Source organism: Takifugu rubripes, chromosome 5, assembly GCF_901000725.2.
Source record: "Takifugu rubripes chromosome 5, fTakRub1.2, whole genome shotgun sequence".
NCBI classification, from domain to species: Eukaryota; Metazoa; Chordata; class Actinopteri; order Tetraodontiformes; family Tetraodontidae; genus Takifugu; species Takifugu rubripes.
Genome location: NC_042289.1, coordinates 5,721,404 through 5,738,409, shown reverse-complemented (window position 1 = coordinate 5,738,409; position 17,006 = coordinate 5,721,404). Strand labels below are relative to the sequence as shown.

Here is a 17,006-nt window from a genome sequence, read left to right as displayed (position 1 = left end):
TGACCTGTTATCTCATATCATGGGCGATTTATAACCTCATCTCATTAAATGAAACCACCCAAAACACACAAAAGGACGGAGGCCTGCAACATTTACCAGTCATTTTCTAAAGAGGACCCCGACCCTTTCTCTGAGCACCATTAGGAAGTCGTCTGTTTGCTTTTCACACTCCAAACGTTATTTTTCATACTCTGCCCGCTCATTTCTGACCCTCTTGTGAACCAGATGGTTCAGCGCTGTGGTGTCCTGGGAAGAACCGAACGCAGTGTGTGGCATATGTTGTGTTACTGGTCACAGATCTGCTGGTATCTGCCAAAAAGATGACTCTCCATTCCTCACCCCACACACACACACACACACACACACACACACACACATGCAGTCGTTCTGTCCTTCCATTAATTCTCCATCTTTTGTTTGACTTTAACACACTGATGTCCATTATTGTCTCTGCCAGCAGCATCACTCAGCAAACAAAGACGTCCATCATGTGCATCCGCTCATGTCGCTCTTGACGCCGCCTGATTGACAGGCTGACCGGCAGGAGTGCGCCGGTCCGCTCTGACTGTTTTGATTGGCTGTCTTTGCTCCGCGCGTGCTTTAGTGAATCTTTATGACTTATTTATCAATTATATTACTTGTTGCTCGTTGTTACAAATAACACTTTTTTTTCTCCGGCTTAACTGGCAGTAAAGTTTTTATTTAAAGTGACAGGAACAGCCCTGCTGATTAACAAATAAATACTGTACTGTTGAATCTTTGGTACCTTATCCAAAAAACAAGGATTAAAAAAATAAATACTAATGGCAAAACTGCGTCCCAGAGGTGATTTAGTGTCTTGGTCAATGACACAAACGTGCTGGTTTTCTCCTGTCGTCCCTCAGGCTCATAACGCTCTTAAACCCGTTGGGGTTTATCGGGCAAAATCCCCAACGCAAACGGGTATTAATAGTAAAGAACGAGTGATTAACGCAAAGAAAGTGAGAGAATGATGCGTGCAAATCACAACCTGTGTCACTTTGTCGATATTAATTAGTTCCCTCGAAGGAAAGTCGGAATTTTGTCAAATAGTCAAATAAATTTACAAATCTGTCACTAAAACAATTGAAGATTCCCAAACTTTTCTGGGAATCAACTGTGATCGTGTCTTACTGAGAGGTTTACATGGCTTATTTTAATTTCTTGGACTAGAAGCACACACACACACACACACACACACACAGACGATACCATTAGTGGATCGTGGGAAATGTGGGCTTCATTAGAAGATCTCATCCCTCGACCTCCCCCGCTGGGAACCCATTCTATTAACCCAGATCTATAATTGACTTCTTCTTTTAAACATATTGAGTGGACACACAGCGAGGAAGAGACGGAGGTGAGCTGGGAGCTGCGGGATGCAGACCGTGACGGCACACTATTGATGATACAGCGTCGCTCCGAATCGCAAAGGATCAGCTGCCGTGAATCGGGATCAGGTGATCCGCGGAATCATCTCAAAAGGCCCGATGTTCCTCCCTGATGTGGAGGTGTCCCAGTAGCCTTAGAAACATTCCCAACAGAGGGATAATCTGGGCGTGTGCAGCGCTTGGAACGTCCTGAGCTCACCCTTATCCTTAAGTCCCTGAGCACCATAAACGAAACATTCTGGCGTGGTGATCAGGTGACAATCATGTGACCGGGACAGGAAGCTGCAGTTGTGACACCAAAAGTAACTGGATACATATTTAAGATTTCTACAGCTCTAATAATGAACCTGTTCTGCTCATAGTTCATTAAATGAAGATAAAACTCTTGAAATTAAAAGGGAAAATTCAGGTAATCCAGGAAATTCTGGGTTAATGTGAGGTGTTCAGCACACGGGCGTCATTCATTTGCCTGTTTTATGCGGAGAATATTCCCGAAGTCACGCCTTGATCGTCAAAGCCCTGCCTCCTCCGTAATCATTCCAGCATTCAGCCTTTTCTTAGAGAAGAAGGGAAGCAAGAAAGCTTTCCATAATCCTGAGGAACAGCAGACCAGAGGGCGGCCTTATTTTCCTCTGGCAGAGGAGCGCGGCTGAATCTTAAACAGGATGCCCACACACTCGTTTGCTGTTGTGATTAAACTGTTTGACAAATGGATCCCCTGAAAGAGGCGCAGTTAAGCTCAAACCGGCTGAAAACGCCGATCTGCCCTGATTTCCCTTGAGGATCGATCGCGCGAGGCGACTAATTACGCTCGCCAAGTTACACTTGCGCCTCTGCGTAGCGTCGACTTTGGGACGGAAATACCTGGGTTCCTCCCCGCCGTGCGGGTCAGAAGAGCGTGAACCCATTAAGGAAATGACACGGCGTAGGTGGCGAGGGCCCCGTAATTAAGAGCAGGGCCCCCCCGGGTGGAGTGGCATTTAAATAGAGGATGTACAGAATAGATAAAGGAGAGAGACGGCAGCAGAAGAGTTCAGGTGAAGCCGAGTTAAACGTGTGCCAAATATAGAAACGTGCTGCTCCTGCGCAAGCTAGGACGAGGCGGAGCGACGTTGGGGTTTGTTCTAGTAAAAAGGGTCCAGATATAGAAACGATCTCGAACTGGGAACATTTCCCAGTAACCCGCGGCTCCAGCACGCATTAACGTCTCTCTGCCTCAGAACACGGAAGCTTCTGAGGCGTGAGCGCTCAACCTCAACATGCTGATTTCTGAACCGATCGGCCAATAAGACCTGGTGTATTTTTTAGGTTTACATCACGTCCGTCCACATGTTTGGAAGCAGCGGCCATGTTTACGCGACTAGGCCAGCGTTTCACAGTAGGATGAACGTCTCCTGGAGGCCGCAGCAGCCTTGAGAGCTCGAAAACCACATTTAATTAAGCAACTATTTCCAGCCAAAATGACGAGTACTGTTAAAATGAAAGGAAACCCCGTGGGCGGTTCCTGTTGCGGCAGTTTACACTCATTTCTAAAGAAAGTGCTAAACTAACCCCAAACGTACCACCGAGGTGGAGACCTGGTTACCATTAGTATGAACCGTGGCAGTAAAAAGGTCCTAACTTCCCTAAAATTCTGACAGAAGCCAGGTTGTTGTGGAAGCCGTGAGGAAAGGCTGTGGGGGGTTAAACTATAGCTAAAGCTATGGAAAGCACACCACAGGAAGTCAAGCGGCGCTTCCTCCGGAGGCGGCTCACTGAGTGCACTTTGAAATCCCACTCCAGAAGACGAGGAACCCAGAGAAACCCCTCTTTTTGAGAGGGGGAAGAAAAAGAGAACAAGAAGAGAACCGGGCTCATCGGGCCCAAGTAGAGAATCAACTTATTTCTTTGCGCCGGCTTGAGATGGGGGTGATGAGATGAGGGTAAAAGCACCCCTCCGAGGCACTTCCTGTTACGGCACACAGCTGTTCACCCGCAAAGCAGCGGTGCTGGGAGTAAGAGTGAAGAGCAGGGAGCCCTCAAACACTGAAACTCCACAAGTCATTTTTTTTCCCATAATGCTTTGCTTCATGGGAATTCAGTCACCGGGCAGAAGGATTCGGTCGTTCATCGAGCGCTCAATGTTCAAATTCTGCAGCCAGTCAAGCGCATCCGAGAGAGAAACGTCGCCGCATGACGAGGGTGGCGGCGACTCGACTGTGACCCAGATGTCGACGCCCCCTCCACCACCACCGTCTCCATGTGCGTTAACCCCTCGTGCGCACCCCTGTAGGCCTTAGCTTCTGTTACTGATGCTGCTAGTTTTACTCACGTCTGAGGCGGGTCCTTTATCGGCACCGGGACAGGAGAAGGTGACGAACTCATGGCAACGTTTGTGGACCACAAAGCAGCAGACTGGAGAGACAGAGAGAGGGGGGGGTTACTGTCATCACTCGCATCGTCGGCACATACAGGGCGTTAAACTTCCACATTAAAGCGAACCTGGGAGCAACTTTGAAAATGACTTTTACACAGGAGCTCTCACTGATGATGGAGGGACGGAGGACCAACGTATGGAAGGACGCTGCCGCCCTGCCTTTAACGCCCACGCACTCATTGCTGCTGACTCATTGTCAGCTACTCTGAATAAAGTGACTTTCTCCATCATGTACCTTCGTGCCTGTACCGCCTCGACAACGGCAACCGGGAATCGTTCGTCCTCGACATGAAGGCAGGAAACATTTGGGACTTTTCAGGTTTGTGACCATCCGCTGTGCAGAAACATGTGAACGCCGACGCGCGCCAGCGTGTCATCTCCTCCCCTATCGGTGTCAGCTCCGCCGACAGGCGAGACGCGGGGGGGAGAGGGGGCTAAATATATCCCGTAATCAAACACACGTGCACGCGCATGAGCGCGGAGTATTTACATGCAGGGGAAGGCACGCAGAAAACTAACAAGGATACAAGTGAGAGACAGGTGAAAGAGAATGAGACACAGGTAAAGGAGACACAGGTGAGAGACAGAAAAAAACACAGGTAAGAGACAGGGATACAAAAGACACAGGGGGAGAGACAAGGAGGCAGGTGACAGAGAGTGAGACACGGGTTAGAGACAGAAAAAGACGCAGTTGAGACAGAAAAAGGCAAGAGAGAGAGTGGGAGAAAAAGACAGGGTGAGACAAAAGAGGACACATGTGAGAACGAATGAGACACATGAAGACAGACCAACATACAAGACTTGGACACCGAGACAATCTAGCAGATTTGGACAAAACTAAACAAAAGCGACCGTAAAAATGTCTTCACTGAACCGGATGAGGACAAGCTGAACATTAAGACTGAGGAACCTGACAGGACACAAGCAGAGACAAGCTAACGGGGACGATCAAAACCGTCGGGGATCACCAAGAGGAAAAACTTCAAATCAGCTGCCACCAAACAGAGCAGATCCAGATCCCGGGACCGTCCCCGCGCAGGGTTTCAACTGGGCCCGTGCTGGTTGGCCTGCGGGGTGCTGCTGCCTGTTGCGTCGGCCTCACACAACAAGCAGACAGCAGAATTATTCCATCTAACACCGTCCTGCTCTCGGCCAAGACGCTCGGCTTCTTCAGGGAATCCGGCCAGCAGACTTTCTCCGTGGAGACTCATTGAGAAACAAAAGAGCAGAATGTTGGTTTAACACCCCCACCAGGCCAGCCCGGACCGGCATAAACACCGACTAGAGCTGCGATCTTTCCCCGTAAGGTGGCAGAAACCATTTTTCAAGGCTAATTTATTCCATTTGTCCTTTAAAGAAACGTGTCTCTGCCAAACGAGCGTTGCATCTGAGCCGCATTCCCACGAGTCGCTACAGTTCAGCTCAGTAATTTGGTAATTATCATTTATTTGTTCTGTTGAAGGCAGGAAAGGGCATCCAAAGGCCGCTCCCACTTTTTGGGGCATTGCTTTGGTCCAACGCTAATGAGCCTCTGCGAGAAAACCGACACAAATAGACGCCGCGCGCGCCAGAATTTGTCATCTTCTGAGTGGCGGCGTGGCCAGGCAGGATCCACTGTCTCATTTGCATGTTTGGAGACCTGCTGCTCTGACATAAATTATCTAATTCCATTGTATTGTCAAACTGGCAGTGATTAGAGGGTTTAATAATTAATACAAAGTGTCTCTCTCTACCACACACACACACACACACACATGCACACACATGCACACCAATATGCACCTCAAAGGTGCTTCACTCCCACTCAATATCCTCTTCTTGGTCACACCACCCACTCACTGAGATGATACCACACACACACACACACACAAACACACACACACCAAGCCACCCACTCTATTCCAGTGATAGTGCAGAATACAGTCAGGGTGGAGGGACGGAGGTAGAGATGGAACCAGCGGCGCTGCGTGCACATGCTGCTTTGAGGCAACTGCTCTAGTACGGCAACTGCCAAATGTCTAAACAAAACACACGTGCACGCACGCACACGCGCTGAAATAGAGGTGTATGGATTCCAATAAAAGTGACCTTTGTGCCAAAAAGGAAATGCCTCGGAACAAAAATACATCCTGCAAAAACAAAGGAGTGGGTCCTGGGTGAGAGATGCTGCTAAAAATGTATCTGAATCAACGCTACGTTCAACGGCTACGTTCCCCCGACGGCGTTTTGATCGTGTGGTAAAAATGGATGAAAATTCACCGAAATTCATCCGTCATCAGTAACTTTGACACCTCCTCGGAGCTCAGTCAAGGGCGGATATATGTTTGCGTGTTGTCGACTTTTGCATTTTCCTTTCCTTGGAATTATTCCACGAACGCGTGGGTCATGTTAGCTGCTCCTGTAATTGCCTATTTGACCTTCTAGGCTAAATTCCCTCCATGTGAAACTGCAGCGTGCCTGCAGCATTTAAACGGTCTTCATAATCTCATAATCGGAGGCATTTTGTTCGTCTTTTTCTTTTTTATTGAATTTTAAATTCACAGCCACCAAAAGTAAAGATTCAGGGGACAAAATCAAAGCAGTAAATGAAACCACCGTGCACGTGGGGATTTTTCAGTTACCCCTCCCGTTAAATATTCGGAAATAATAGTAAAAGTACGCTCAATTGTGCATTTTTGTTTCCACTTTTCTCTCTTTTTTACTGTATTCTCTCAGTTTCTACCTATTTTTCTATTTGCTGTGTGTTCTTTCTGTTCTTGTGTGTTTTGCTCATGAGATGTTGGCAGATGCTGTTTCCTCTAATGAGCTGTCAGTGTGTGTGTGTGTGTGTGTGTGTGTGTGTGTGTGTGTGTGTGTGTGTGTGTTCTACTGAATAACAGTGTTTAGATGATTAGTAATGCAACAACAATATTGACAAATCTATAGTAAAATGTCACTACAACAAATGTGTTATTGATCCATCTGATCATCCCATCAGATTCTGATCCGTGGTATCTCCGAACAAACTACTTGAGTCCTGTTTTCTGTAGTTTCTTTACCATTATGCCCAGCAGCAACAATTAGCATGCTGGGCAGGTGGTTCCTTAAGAGGAAAAAGAACCGTTCAAAGGATTCTCATCAACTTAACGGCTCCGCGTTCTCTCGGTCTCTAGGCAGCGAAAACAGAATCTGTTATTGCCAAAGCTGATTTTGACCTTTTCTGAACTTTTCTGTTTGTAAGTTTGCTAATCCCCTCGGCTGAAAGCAATTAATTCACCGCAGCCCAAATAACCGGGATGGTGTAAATAACAATAATAAAGAAAACAAATCCCGCGTCGGGGCCCGGTGATGTGGGGACTTGCATTAGTTTGCGTTTTAATGGGCCTCACGTCGATGAAGTCGTTTGTCAGTGTCTCAGCACCTCTCTGCTGCCAATTAAAACAACATGAAAGCAGGAAAATGTTCCCTTCGGTGGGCTCAGACTGGCGAGGCCCATCGCCACGGTGACGCTGTAGCTCCAGAGGCATCATTTGGTATTTGGATTTGACTCAGAGTGACAACATGCTGTCAGAAATGAGCTAATTTGCCCAGTTTAGCTTGAATACTGACACCAGCTCTCAGCGTGACCCACTTGTTGATGTTTTATTTTTTTATTTTTTTTATCACTTACAGCCAAAGAGGGATCCAGATAATGTGGGAGGCTCTTCATGACCCGCTGGTCAATCAGTACAGTGACACCCTCTCCATTCAAACTGAATTTACTGGCTTTGCTGGCTGTTGCATCCGATCGTCCTGGCGACCGCGGCCGGGCAGAACCAGCTCAAAGCTTAAGTCGTGGTGGAGACGGGCCAGTCAGGAGCCAGACGGCTGCTCCTAATTCTGTATCTTGCTCTTCCTACAGTCTCAGTCAGGAGGAAACATCCTGATCGGTGTGGGTGAACGTCTTAAAGCCGATGCAACAAGAAGAAAGAAGGGGAGAAAGAAGCCAAAATGAACAAAACACAGCGATCATGGCAGGCCCCTCCCTTTGAGTGTGTACACATGTGCGCACAAGGGCTTATATAAGGGGGCTACGCAGCCTACGCCAAAGTATAAATACCCACGATGCTACTGGTGAAGCAGGGAGAAGGGTCAGAGTGAGTCAGCGCATCACTCCTCCTCTATCCCTCCATCTCTCCCCCTTCGTCAATCCAGCATCTCTCCGTTTCTCCTCCTCCAGCTCTACATCTGTAATTGTTCCCGTAGTTACGCTGTGTCTTTTCTCCGAGAAAAAACCCAGAGGAGTTCACTTGGCAGGAAAATCTCTGACCTCAAGTTGGCGTGAGACGCGTTTCTAAAAAATGGGGAAGTGTAAACAAAACCAAGCGGCCAGTTACACCTTCACAACACGCTGCCTGGTGGTCAGGTGACTCCGAGCTGTTCTGAAGAGCCGGATAATTCAGAAGCTGGGCAATTATGTTGCCGATATTTCGGCCGTATCGTCTTAATTCACCGATCCGATTAATGACATCAATGTCGTGGGACATTTCACTGGCGATGTTCCTGTTGCAGAGATCGCTGATGTCTTGTGTTTTATTTCTTCCATTTACTTAAAAAGTTCCACTTTACCGACGTGTTCGCTAGTGATTCACGTTTCACGCTTTGTGCCTTGTGCATTTAGGCTTTGAGTTCTTATTTTAAATCTTCAAAATGGCGGATGCAAACAAACATGCCGTGGAAAGCAGAATTTGCAGTACACTTGTTTCAGAAAAGGTCATTTAATTACATTAAAGTAGGTCAATAAATTAGTCCCGGCCATTGTTATTGTCTCTAGTTGTTTTGTCCTGATCTCTGTCAGTTTGGGGCAGAAGTTGTCAACGGACTCTCTACGTGTGATTGATCGTGATCAGTTGTGGGATTATTTAAACTCACTTATCGGTAACTGGGCTCAGAAGTCCTGTTGTTTAGCTTGTACACTGCCCCACACAGACCACTAAGCTGATGAGGTTCCGCAGCTTTTTAATTGATCACCTGCCTTTCACGTGTAGATGGAGCTTTACATCCTCTTTTAGGGTCTTAAAATAGCTACTATGTAGCATCAAAAATACCCCTTTATTTTCACATTGACAGCTGATTGACCTCAGGATGACCTCAGTGATGCCTGAAATGGCCCAGGGACACGTTAGCCATCGTGCGTTGAAGTGGAGAAGATAAAAGCTGCTACCGTCTGGCTGCTCGGAACTCCATTCGATTTCAGTTTCAACTTCTGTGCCAGCGCTGTAAAAGATTTCTGGCACCAGACGGTTTGATGTGGTCCAGCTTACACCTCCATCCTTCCACCCTCTGTCTCATTCAATCCCTCTCTCATTCAACGTTTCCTTCTAGACATCTTTCATTCATTCCCTGTCTGGTGCCCACCGGCCGCAGATCTTTACCTTCTGTTCCTCTGTTGTGTGATTTCTATCACCTTCCCTTTTGTCAGCAGCTTCCAGGACATTGACTTTGTTCCTGAATCGTTGCGTGAATTCCCGTGTTCAAACAGCGAATTATTTCTTCTTCAGAGAATTTCTACCGAGCAGATGATTTAGAAGACACCCAAAGTGGGGCCACTGGTTAGATATACTGGTCCAAAAGTATACTGTATGTTGTTTGTTATTTATTTGTTATTTATCAGTTCTTATATCACAGGAAATAATGTCCATACATCTGCACAGTCTCCAATGTCTTTGACACATTATTCGGCTTTCCAGCTTCTTCAGGAAAGACTCAGTCTAATACAATGGTTTTGGACAGACTGAAGGTCGGACTGGAATTAAATCAAATTAAAAAATAAAAGTAACATTTTGGTGGTGGAACCTAGTAGGGCTCAAAGAGGAGAGGAAGTGTTGGAGAGGTAACACATTTATAATTAATGCTGCCACTAAACACATGCAGCAATTTCCTGTATTGTGCATCGACTTTTCCCTCTGCCCGCCCTCCGCCTGCACTCTCTCGCCTTTCGCTGCCACTTTTTCACTCTTAACTCCCCCGCAAACATTACCTGCTGTTTTCGTCCAGACGCCAAGAAAAAGAACTCAGAATAGGAAAGAAAACATTGAGGAGCATTTTTTAAAAATACATATTGCTTACGCACAAGACGGGGTTGATGCGGGCTTAAACCGTGCTGATGTGTCCTTTCTGACGTGCTCGGTGTGTTTGTTATAATTTACCTGTCCGATTTATTCATTCTGATGGAGGAAAAAGAGAGAAAACTCAGTGTGACGGGGACGAGAGAGAGAACGAGTGGGAGAGAGAGGATGGAGGGGTGAGATCGAAGAGCTGCAGATAGTAACAGGCAGGCTGATGAGACAAACCTGACTGAAGCCTCCCTACACTCGGGTTGTAACACCACACTAATAACATCATTTAATAACAACATCTTTAAAGTCCGCGTTGCATCTCTGAGCCCTGGATGTGTGGCAAATTTGAGCACAGCCGTGCATGTGGTGTACTGTAAGAAGTGAAACTAACATACCCGACAGCACGTTGCTGGTTTCTCTGAACCAACCCCGAGCGTTCTGCTGGTTGGTGAACTTGTGACGTCCAAAAAAAGTCCAACATGAACGTCGAGAACAAACTGGTCTGAAGTGAGCAGCGGCAGGCGAGAGTGAGGAGAAATGTCAGAACTCAAGAACTCCAGGGGTCTTTATTCAGAAGGTTTTAGTCGAAACATGACCCTCAACAAACCGGCCCAGCAGATTCTGCCTTAAAATTAATAAAATTTGGGGAGTTATTTGAATGCTTGGAAGCATTTAGAATAACTTTAACATTGAGGGAAGCGCTCTGTGGCAAATGTGGGCAGGAGTTTATACAGTCAAAGCGAATGAGAGAGGCCACACACACTTGATGGCACATGCACGTTGCCGGAGTTGGGCTGCAGCATTCCGATAGTGGCGTGCATGCCTAAGACAGCTCGCCCCTCTTATGAGCAAAAGAAAAAACAGTAATCAAAGTGCTTTCAAGAAATGCTTCTACCTGTCTTTCTACAGCAGCGGAGAAACACAGGATGAGGTTTATTAAGGGTAAAAAATCAAAGGTAATGATTGTATCCCATTAAAAGCACCATGGGTGGGCGAGATTTAAATATTACATCCGCCTACTCAGTCTCAAACTTTCATTCTTGAGTTTGGCACCATTTAAATTTCATAAATGGACAAGAAAAGGAATATAATGGGGGTGAGCGAGGTTGAGACGCGGGGATGAGTGACGGCGTAAACGGCTGGAGAAGGGAGGGATGTGGAGGGAGAGACAGAAAAAAGAGGTCTGGGATCACTGCACTTGAGTCTCTGTTGCTAGGTTACCACGGAGCAACTGGTTAAAGTATCTGAGGAGCAACAGCGATAAAGTTAGCCGATCTCAGACCATCTCACACGCAAACACATAAACACACTCAAGCTGTCCAAAATGTTTTTGTGGATTCTATAACCCGACGACGGTGAGATTTGCCAGATTGCTTTTAATTACCATTATCTAATAACTCGCGATGATATCTTAGCACACAATCGAGCGCATCCCAGCAGCTTCACTCCCCCAGCAGTTAGCGATCCAGGTGGGCCGACGCACCTACGCAACATGATTCACATTGAGGACGTTTAGCGTAGCATAGCATGGAGTCAAACTGGAGGGGTTCTATTTGAGATCAGTCACACTTTAAAGGAGGAAAGCAGCAGCGCGAGGGGTCGTGTGACGGCGCCGACGTCGGGCGACGAGAGGCCCGACAGGAAAGGTTGAAAGCAGAGAGGCACAACCGGAGTGTTTATCATGAACAACGCTGACTTGCTAAATTAATTTCTGTTGTTCCTTCATGTCTGCTGTGTAAATATAATAATTTTAATTGTTTGCTGTTTATGGCGGTTGAGACCCTTATCAGCGTGGACGGGGCGATCACATGATTGGTCTTTAATATGTTTCATATGAGTTGCAATATGTTTGTAACCAACGTCTGTTGGGAAGCGTTTAGAAAAATCCATTAAAATGCAAAAGTATTCTTTTAAGAACATAAATTTAAGAGCTAAATTTCAAAATCAGCTAGAAGAGCGTGTGGCGACAGCCGATGCCTCCTCTGCATGTTTGCCCCAAGCAAACAAACCAAACAGCTCCGAGCGATGAGGCAGTGATTGGAGGGGAATTTGGAAACGCTTTTATGATATTTAACGTCCACAAGAAAGAGCTCGTTTGAGGCGCCGATTGCTGCCGCAGATCCTCCTCCTGCCGGGGGTCAGCGGGTCACGCGCTCTGATGTTCTGCTCTGAGAGGATTTAACGCCCGCTTGCTGGTCAGCGCAGCAACTGGAGCAGGAACCCGACACATTTACCATCCGCAGCTACTGACACAGTTGAGTCGAGAAACTGTTGCTCGCTGGGACTGACACACATTCACAGTGAACAAGCAACTACACATGCGGTCCAACCTTGGGAAATGTCAACAGCCTCTTTTTGTCCTTCCCTACTGGCTCTCTTTTCTCCTCCTCTGTTACCCAGCCAGCCATCAGCAGGAGGGTCTGTGGCCGTGCTAAAAGGTTTCATCCTGTTAAAAGGGAGCGTTTTTTTGCCACCGTTGCTGTGTTTAATTGAGAACAAAGGTAAATTTAATTAATATTTATTAATTGGCTGTAATGTCTGCACTGGGGCTGGTTATACTCGAGAATACAGTTGTGGGGGGAAAGCATTTTGTTCCCTGACAGCCACCGTAGGTTCCCTGACACTCTTGAAGTGGGAGGGGCTTGATGACAGGCTGGACAGTCCAGTTTAGTCTCCGCTCGACCTTCAGCAAATGACGATAATGACTGAAGTTTTGTATTGGTTATTCATTATTTAGCGAGTGTGTACGCATCTATAATTGCAACTCCAGGGAATTCTGTGGCCCCATTTGGTCACCTCCGTGTGTGAATGACCCACATTGGAAGTCTGAGCCGTCTTTAGACGTAACCAAGGTGTCACCCTGGCAACCGTTCTACTACTGCCACACATGTTGGTAGGGAGAACAACAGAGCCCTGAAGGAGATAGGCTGCCAATCTGTAACTGAGAGAACCAGTGTGCACACACACACACACACACACACAAACACACACTCAGAGAGAGAGGGAGAGAGAGAGGGGGCTTCAAAACTGCAAAAGTAGATCAGAGCAAAAGAAAGTGGCCCTCAGTGACGGGTAAAATTAGAATCACTCTCACACACACACACACACACACACACACACACACACACACACACACACACACACACACACACACACACACACAAACGTTGAATCACTATGACAGTGAGGCGCATCAGGAAGCGAAACCGCAGGTAAAGCGCAACCTTCTTTACCCGCGTCCATTTACGCTGTGATCCTACGGTATGCAAAATCCAACTTCAACAGCAGAGCACAGCTGTTTCACACAGCGAGAAGAGGAAGCAGAAATGGGAAGAAACGTACCGAGTGTCACTGTTGAGTGAGTTCTGAGTGAGTGAGCTTTATTAAACAAAGTCAGCATTAGCATTTTAAAAAGCTGAAGTAGGGCAACATTCGCAGCTCCTCCTCCAGCAACATAAAACTCATGATTCATATTCTGTGTGCATGTGTGTGTGTGTGTGTGTCTTTGTGTGATGAGCGCAGGCTATTTAGGAGGCGAGTTTGTTGTGTCTGAAGAGCGCCGAGGGAATGGAGGAAAATCAATACACTATACTGCTGCTATATTTTGGGCCCTATCAATAAGCTGACGGCTGGAAGACAGCGGCGCTCTTACACAACGGCTTCCTGACAATCCCCAAAATAGCGCTCTTGGATGAGGTCGGTGCTCGTCTGATGGCAGGGGGAGCGCTTAAAGACTTCCCCTCTCACCCTCGGCTGCAACAGCGGGTTGCCTTAATGGCCATTAATGTTATTTCTGGAGATCGGGAATTCTGTCTCGTGCCATCCTGATGAATTCTCGATTTCCTAACTCCCCGATTCCAACAGACGCGGCCTGAGGTTTAAGGACCAGACGCTTAGCATACAGGAGAATCTGACAGGGGAAGTGTCTTCATCGTCATGGATACAAATGAGGCAACGCGGGTAGTTTGTGCTCAAAGTTAAAAACAGAAGCAGGAAAAAGGGTTTCTAAGGACCAAATGGAGCCGGTCCAGGAGCAGTGGCGAACCTGCGACAGATTCGAGGCTCACTGATGGAGGTGGGGGGGGGGGGGGGGGGGGGGGGGGTTGCCCCGGTGGTCCGATCCAACAGATGAGCCACTGTAGCTCAAACAGGTTCTGATGGAAAGATCAGTCAGGGTGGACACTGGACCCTGTCCACCACTGAAAGCCCCAGCAATGGGCACCTGGATGATGGAGCACCTGGTCTGGGGACTTAAACACCTTCATCCATCCATCATCCATCCATCCATCCATCATCCATCTACCCATCTACCCATCCATCCATCCATCATCCATCCATCCATCATCCATCCATCCATCCATCCCTCCATCCATCCATCCATCATCCATCCATCCATCCCTCCATCCATCCATCATCCATCATCCATCCATCCATCATCCATCCATCCCTCCATCCATCCATCATCCATCCATTCATCCATCATCCATCCATCCATCATCCATCCATCCATCATCCATCCATCCATCCATCCATCATCCATCCATCCCTCCATCCATCCATCCATCCATCCATCCATCATCCATCCATCCATCCATCCATCATCCATCCATCCATCCATCCATCATCCATCCATCCCTCCATCCATCCATCCATCATCCATCCATCCATCCATCCATCATCCATCCATCCATCCCTCCATCCATCATCCATCCATCCATCATCATCCATCCATTCATCCATCATCCATCCATCATCCATCCATCCATCCATCCATCCATCCATCCATCCATCCATCCATCCATCATCCATCCATCCATCATCCATCCATCCATCCATCCATCCATCATCCATCCATCCCTCCATCCATCATCCATCCATCCCTCCATCCATCCATCCCTCCATCCATCCATCCATCATCCATCATCCATCCATCCATCCCTCCATCCCTCCATCCATCCATCATCCATCCATCCATCCATCATCCATCCATTCATCCATCATCCATCCATCCATCCATCCATCATCCATCATCCATCATCCCTCCATCCATCCATCCACCCACCATCCACCCATCCATCCATCATCCATCATCCCTCCATCCATCCATCCATCCATCCATCCCTCCATCCATCCATCCCTCCATCCATCCATCCATCCATCCATCCATCCATCCATCTACCCATCCAGCCCATTTGGTTGTACTCTCAGTGGAACACTTGAGCTATTTATAAAAGCATCAAAGCCTACAGCTTCCAACACATGGCCACTAGAGAGAGGGGGGGGGGGGGGGGGGGGGGGGGGGCTATGGAGAGAAGTACAACATGCAGGAATGGGGAAGGGGGGGCATCAGCAATGGAGAATCTTCAAAAGAAGTTGAAATTAATAAGCTATTTCCTTTGCTTCAGGATCTCAGTGGTGCACCTTTGCAGCAGCGCTGTCTGTGTTTTTATTCCATCTATCGATTGCACCGACACCCGCTCCCTTTTTCACGTCTGCGTGCGTGTCTGTGTGCGCGTGCGCGTGCCCGCGTTCGTGTGCGTGCCATCTCCGTGCGTACAGGCTCGTGTATGTGTGCGTGGGAGGCGGGTTTTGAATCCGAAGCCCTCCCGCCCGCGCAGGTCGGGGTTGTTGAAGCACCTGAGCCGCGCTCGCGCTCGCTTGCGAATGCTCGCCGAAACGTTTGAACTCCGATGAGCTCATGAAACTGCAGAATAAACAAATAAATAAAAAGGCTGCATCATCCGAATCCACATGAACCGCGGGCCGCCAACGGCGGCTTGATCACTTCCAGCGCCAGCGATTCAACGCGCACACAAAAGATGCCGTCAGTCACGGAGAAGCTGGAACAGAGCTCTTCAACAGAGCTCTTCAATAGAGCTCTTCAATAGAGCTCTTCAATAGCGCGTCTCATAAACACTGACATCTATCTCCGAGCAGAGGGCTAACAGCTGTACAGAACAATGGCGCCATCACCTCTCTTTTCTCCCTCCCTTTCACCTCTGTGACTCTGCACATGTTGAGAGTGCAGATAAAAAAGACGTCAGCCTCCTGTTTCCACTGTTTCCTGTTTCCACTCTCTCTTTGTGTCTGAAAGTCGTTTCCTTCATGGAGAACGAATCTTCTTCAGAGGAGGACCTCGTAGCTGATCGACTGAAGCGCAGTTTTCTGCCGTCGCTCTGAGTTTTGTTTGCTGAAGAACCGTTGCTCTTGCAGACTTCCTGCTCCTCCGGGGCTTCACATTAGTCACAGGTGTCTTGGTGGTCTCTCTCTTTTGGTTTCTTTCGCTCTTTGAGGACGACCTGCTCTGAAGAGCTTCTGACATCACACGCTCCTGAAGGAGGGATTTTGGGTTTTATCTTTATTTGTCGAGGTTCTGATTTCGCTCTCAAAAGACAGGTGGCGCGTCTTTCATCCCTCTGTTCTTCCCACACGTCAGATAAATTCATTGGAACTTTCAGGGAAAACACATCTAATCCTCCTCTCCTTCCCACGCCTTTCCCACTCATTCTCTCCCCGCCTTTGTCTCTCTACAAGTCCACCCCCGCTTTTGTCTCTCTCCCTTCTGCTCACCCAATCTACCTTTCATTTCGCACTTTGCCCATTGTTATTTTAGTTTTTTAATTGTCTTTCCCTCTTCATAGCCATATTCATACCACTTCCTGCACCCCCCCCCCCCCTCACACACACACACACACACAACTGTAAAGCTCTACAAAGGGATCATTGCTCCATTAAGTGTTGAGGCATGTAAAAGTTGAGGACACTCTAACTTTGTTACAGTCACCCAAATCATCGCTACTCCTGCATAAACACACATGCACACACACACACACACACACACACACACACACACACCCTCTCATGTAAAATTAGAGCACGCACAACCACTTAGGAAATAAGCGCTCATCACCTTTTTTGATGGAACATGCACCCAAGTGCAAAAACACACTCTGCCATCTTACACCCGCTGCTGAAACCCCACTACGCATCAGAGAGGTGCTGCTAGCCTTCGCGCGCTAAACTTTTTTAGTGCATGGTAATGCAAAGTGCAGACGGCCGCAGAGGCGTGACAGGTTACAGGTTTACAGGTACAACAATGACGAG

General features: G+C 47.6%; 1 protein-coding gene across 2 annotated transcripts in view; it reads right to left on the bottom strand.

Annotated features, from left to right (window-relative positions):
* prkcbb (protein kinase C, beta b) overlaps window positions 1–17,006 on the bottom strand; it is a 54,002-nt gene that overhangs the window by 33,989 nt on the left and 3,007 nt on the right. For both annotated transcript variants that reach the window (XM_029836201.1, XM_029836200.1), the window contains exon 3: window positions 3,721–3,803. In XM_029836201.1, the coding sequence (XP_029692061.1) occupies window positions 3,721–3,803 (83 nt within the window). The remainder of the gene's footprint in view (window positions 1–3,720; window positions 3,804–17,006) is intronic.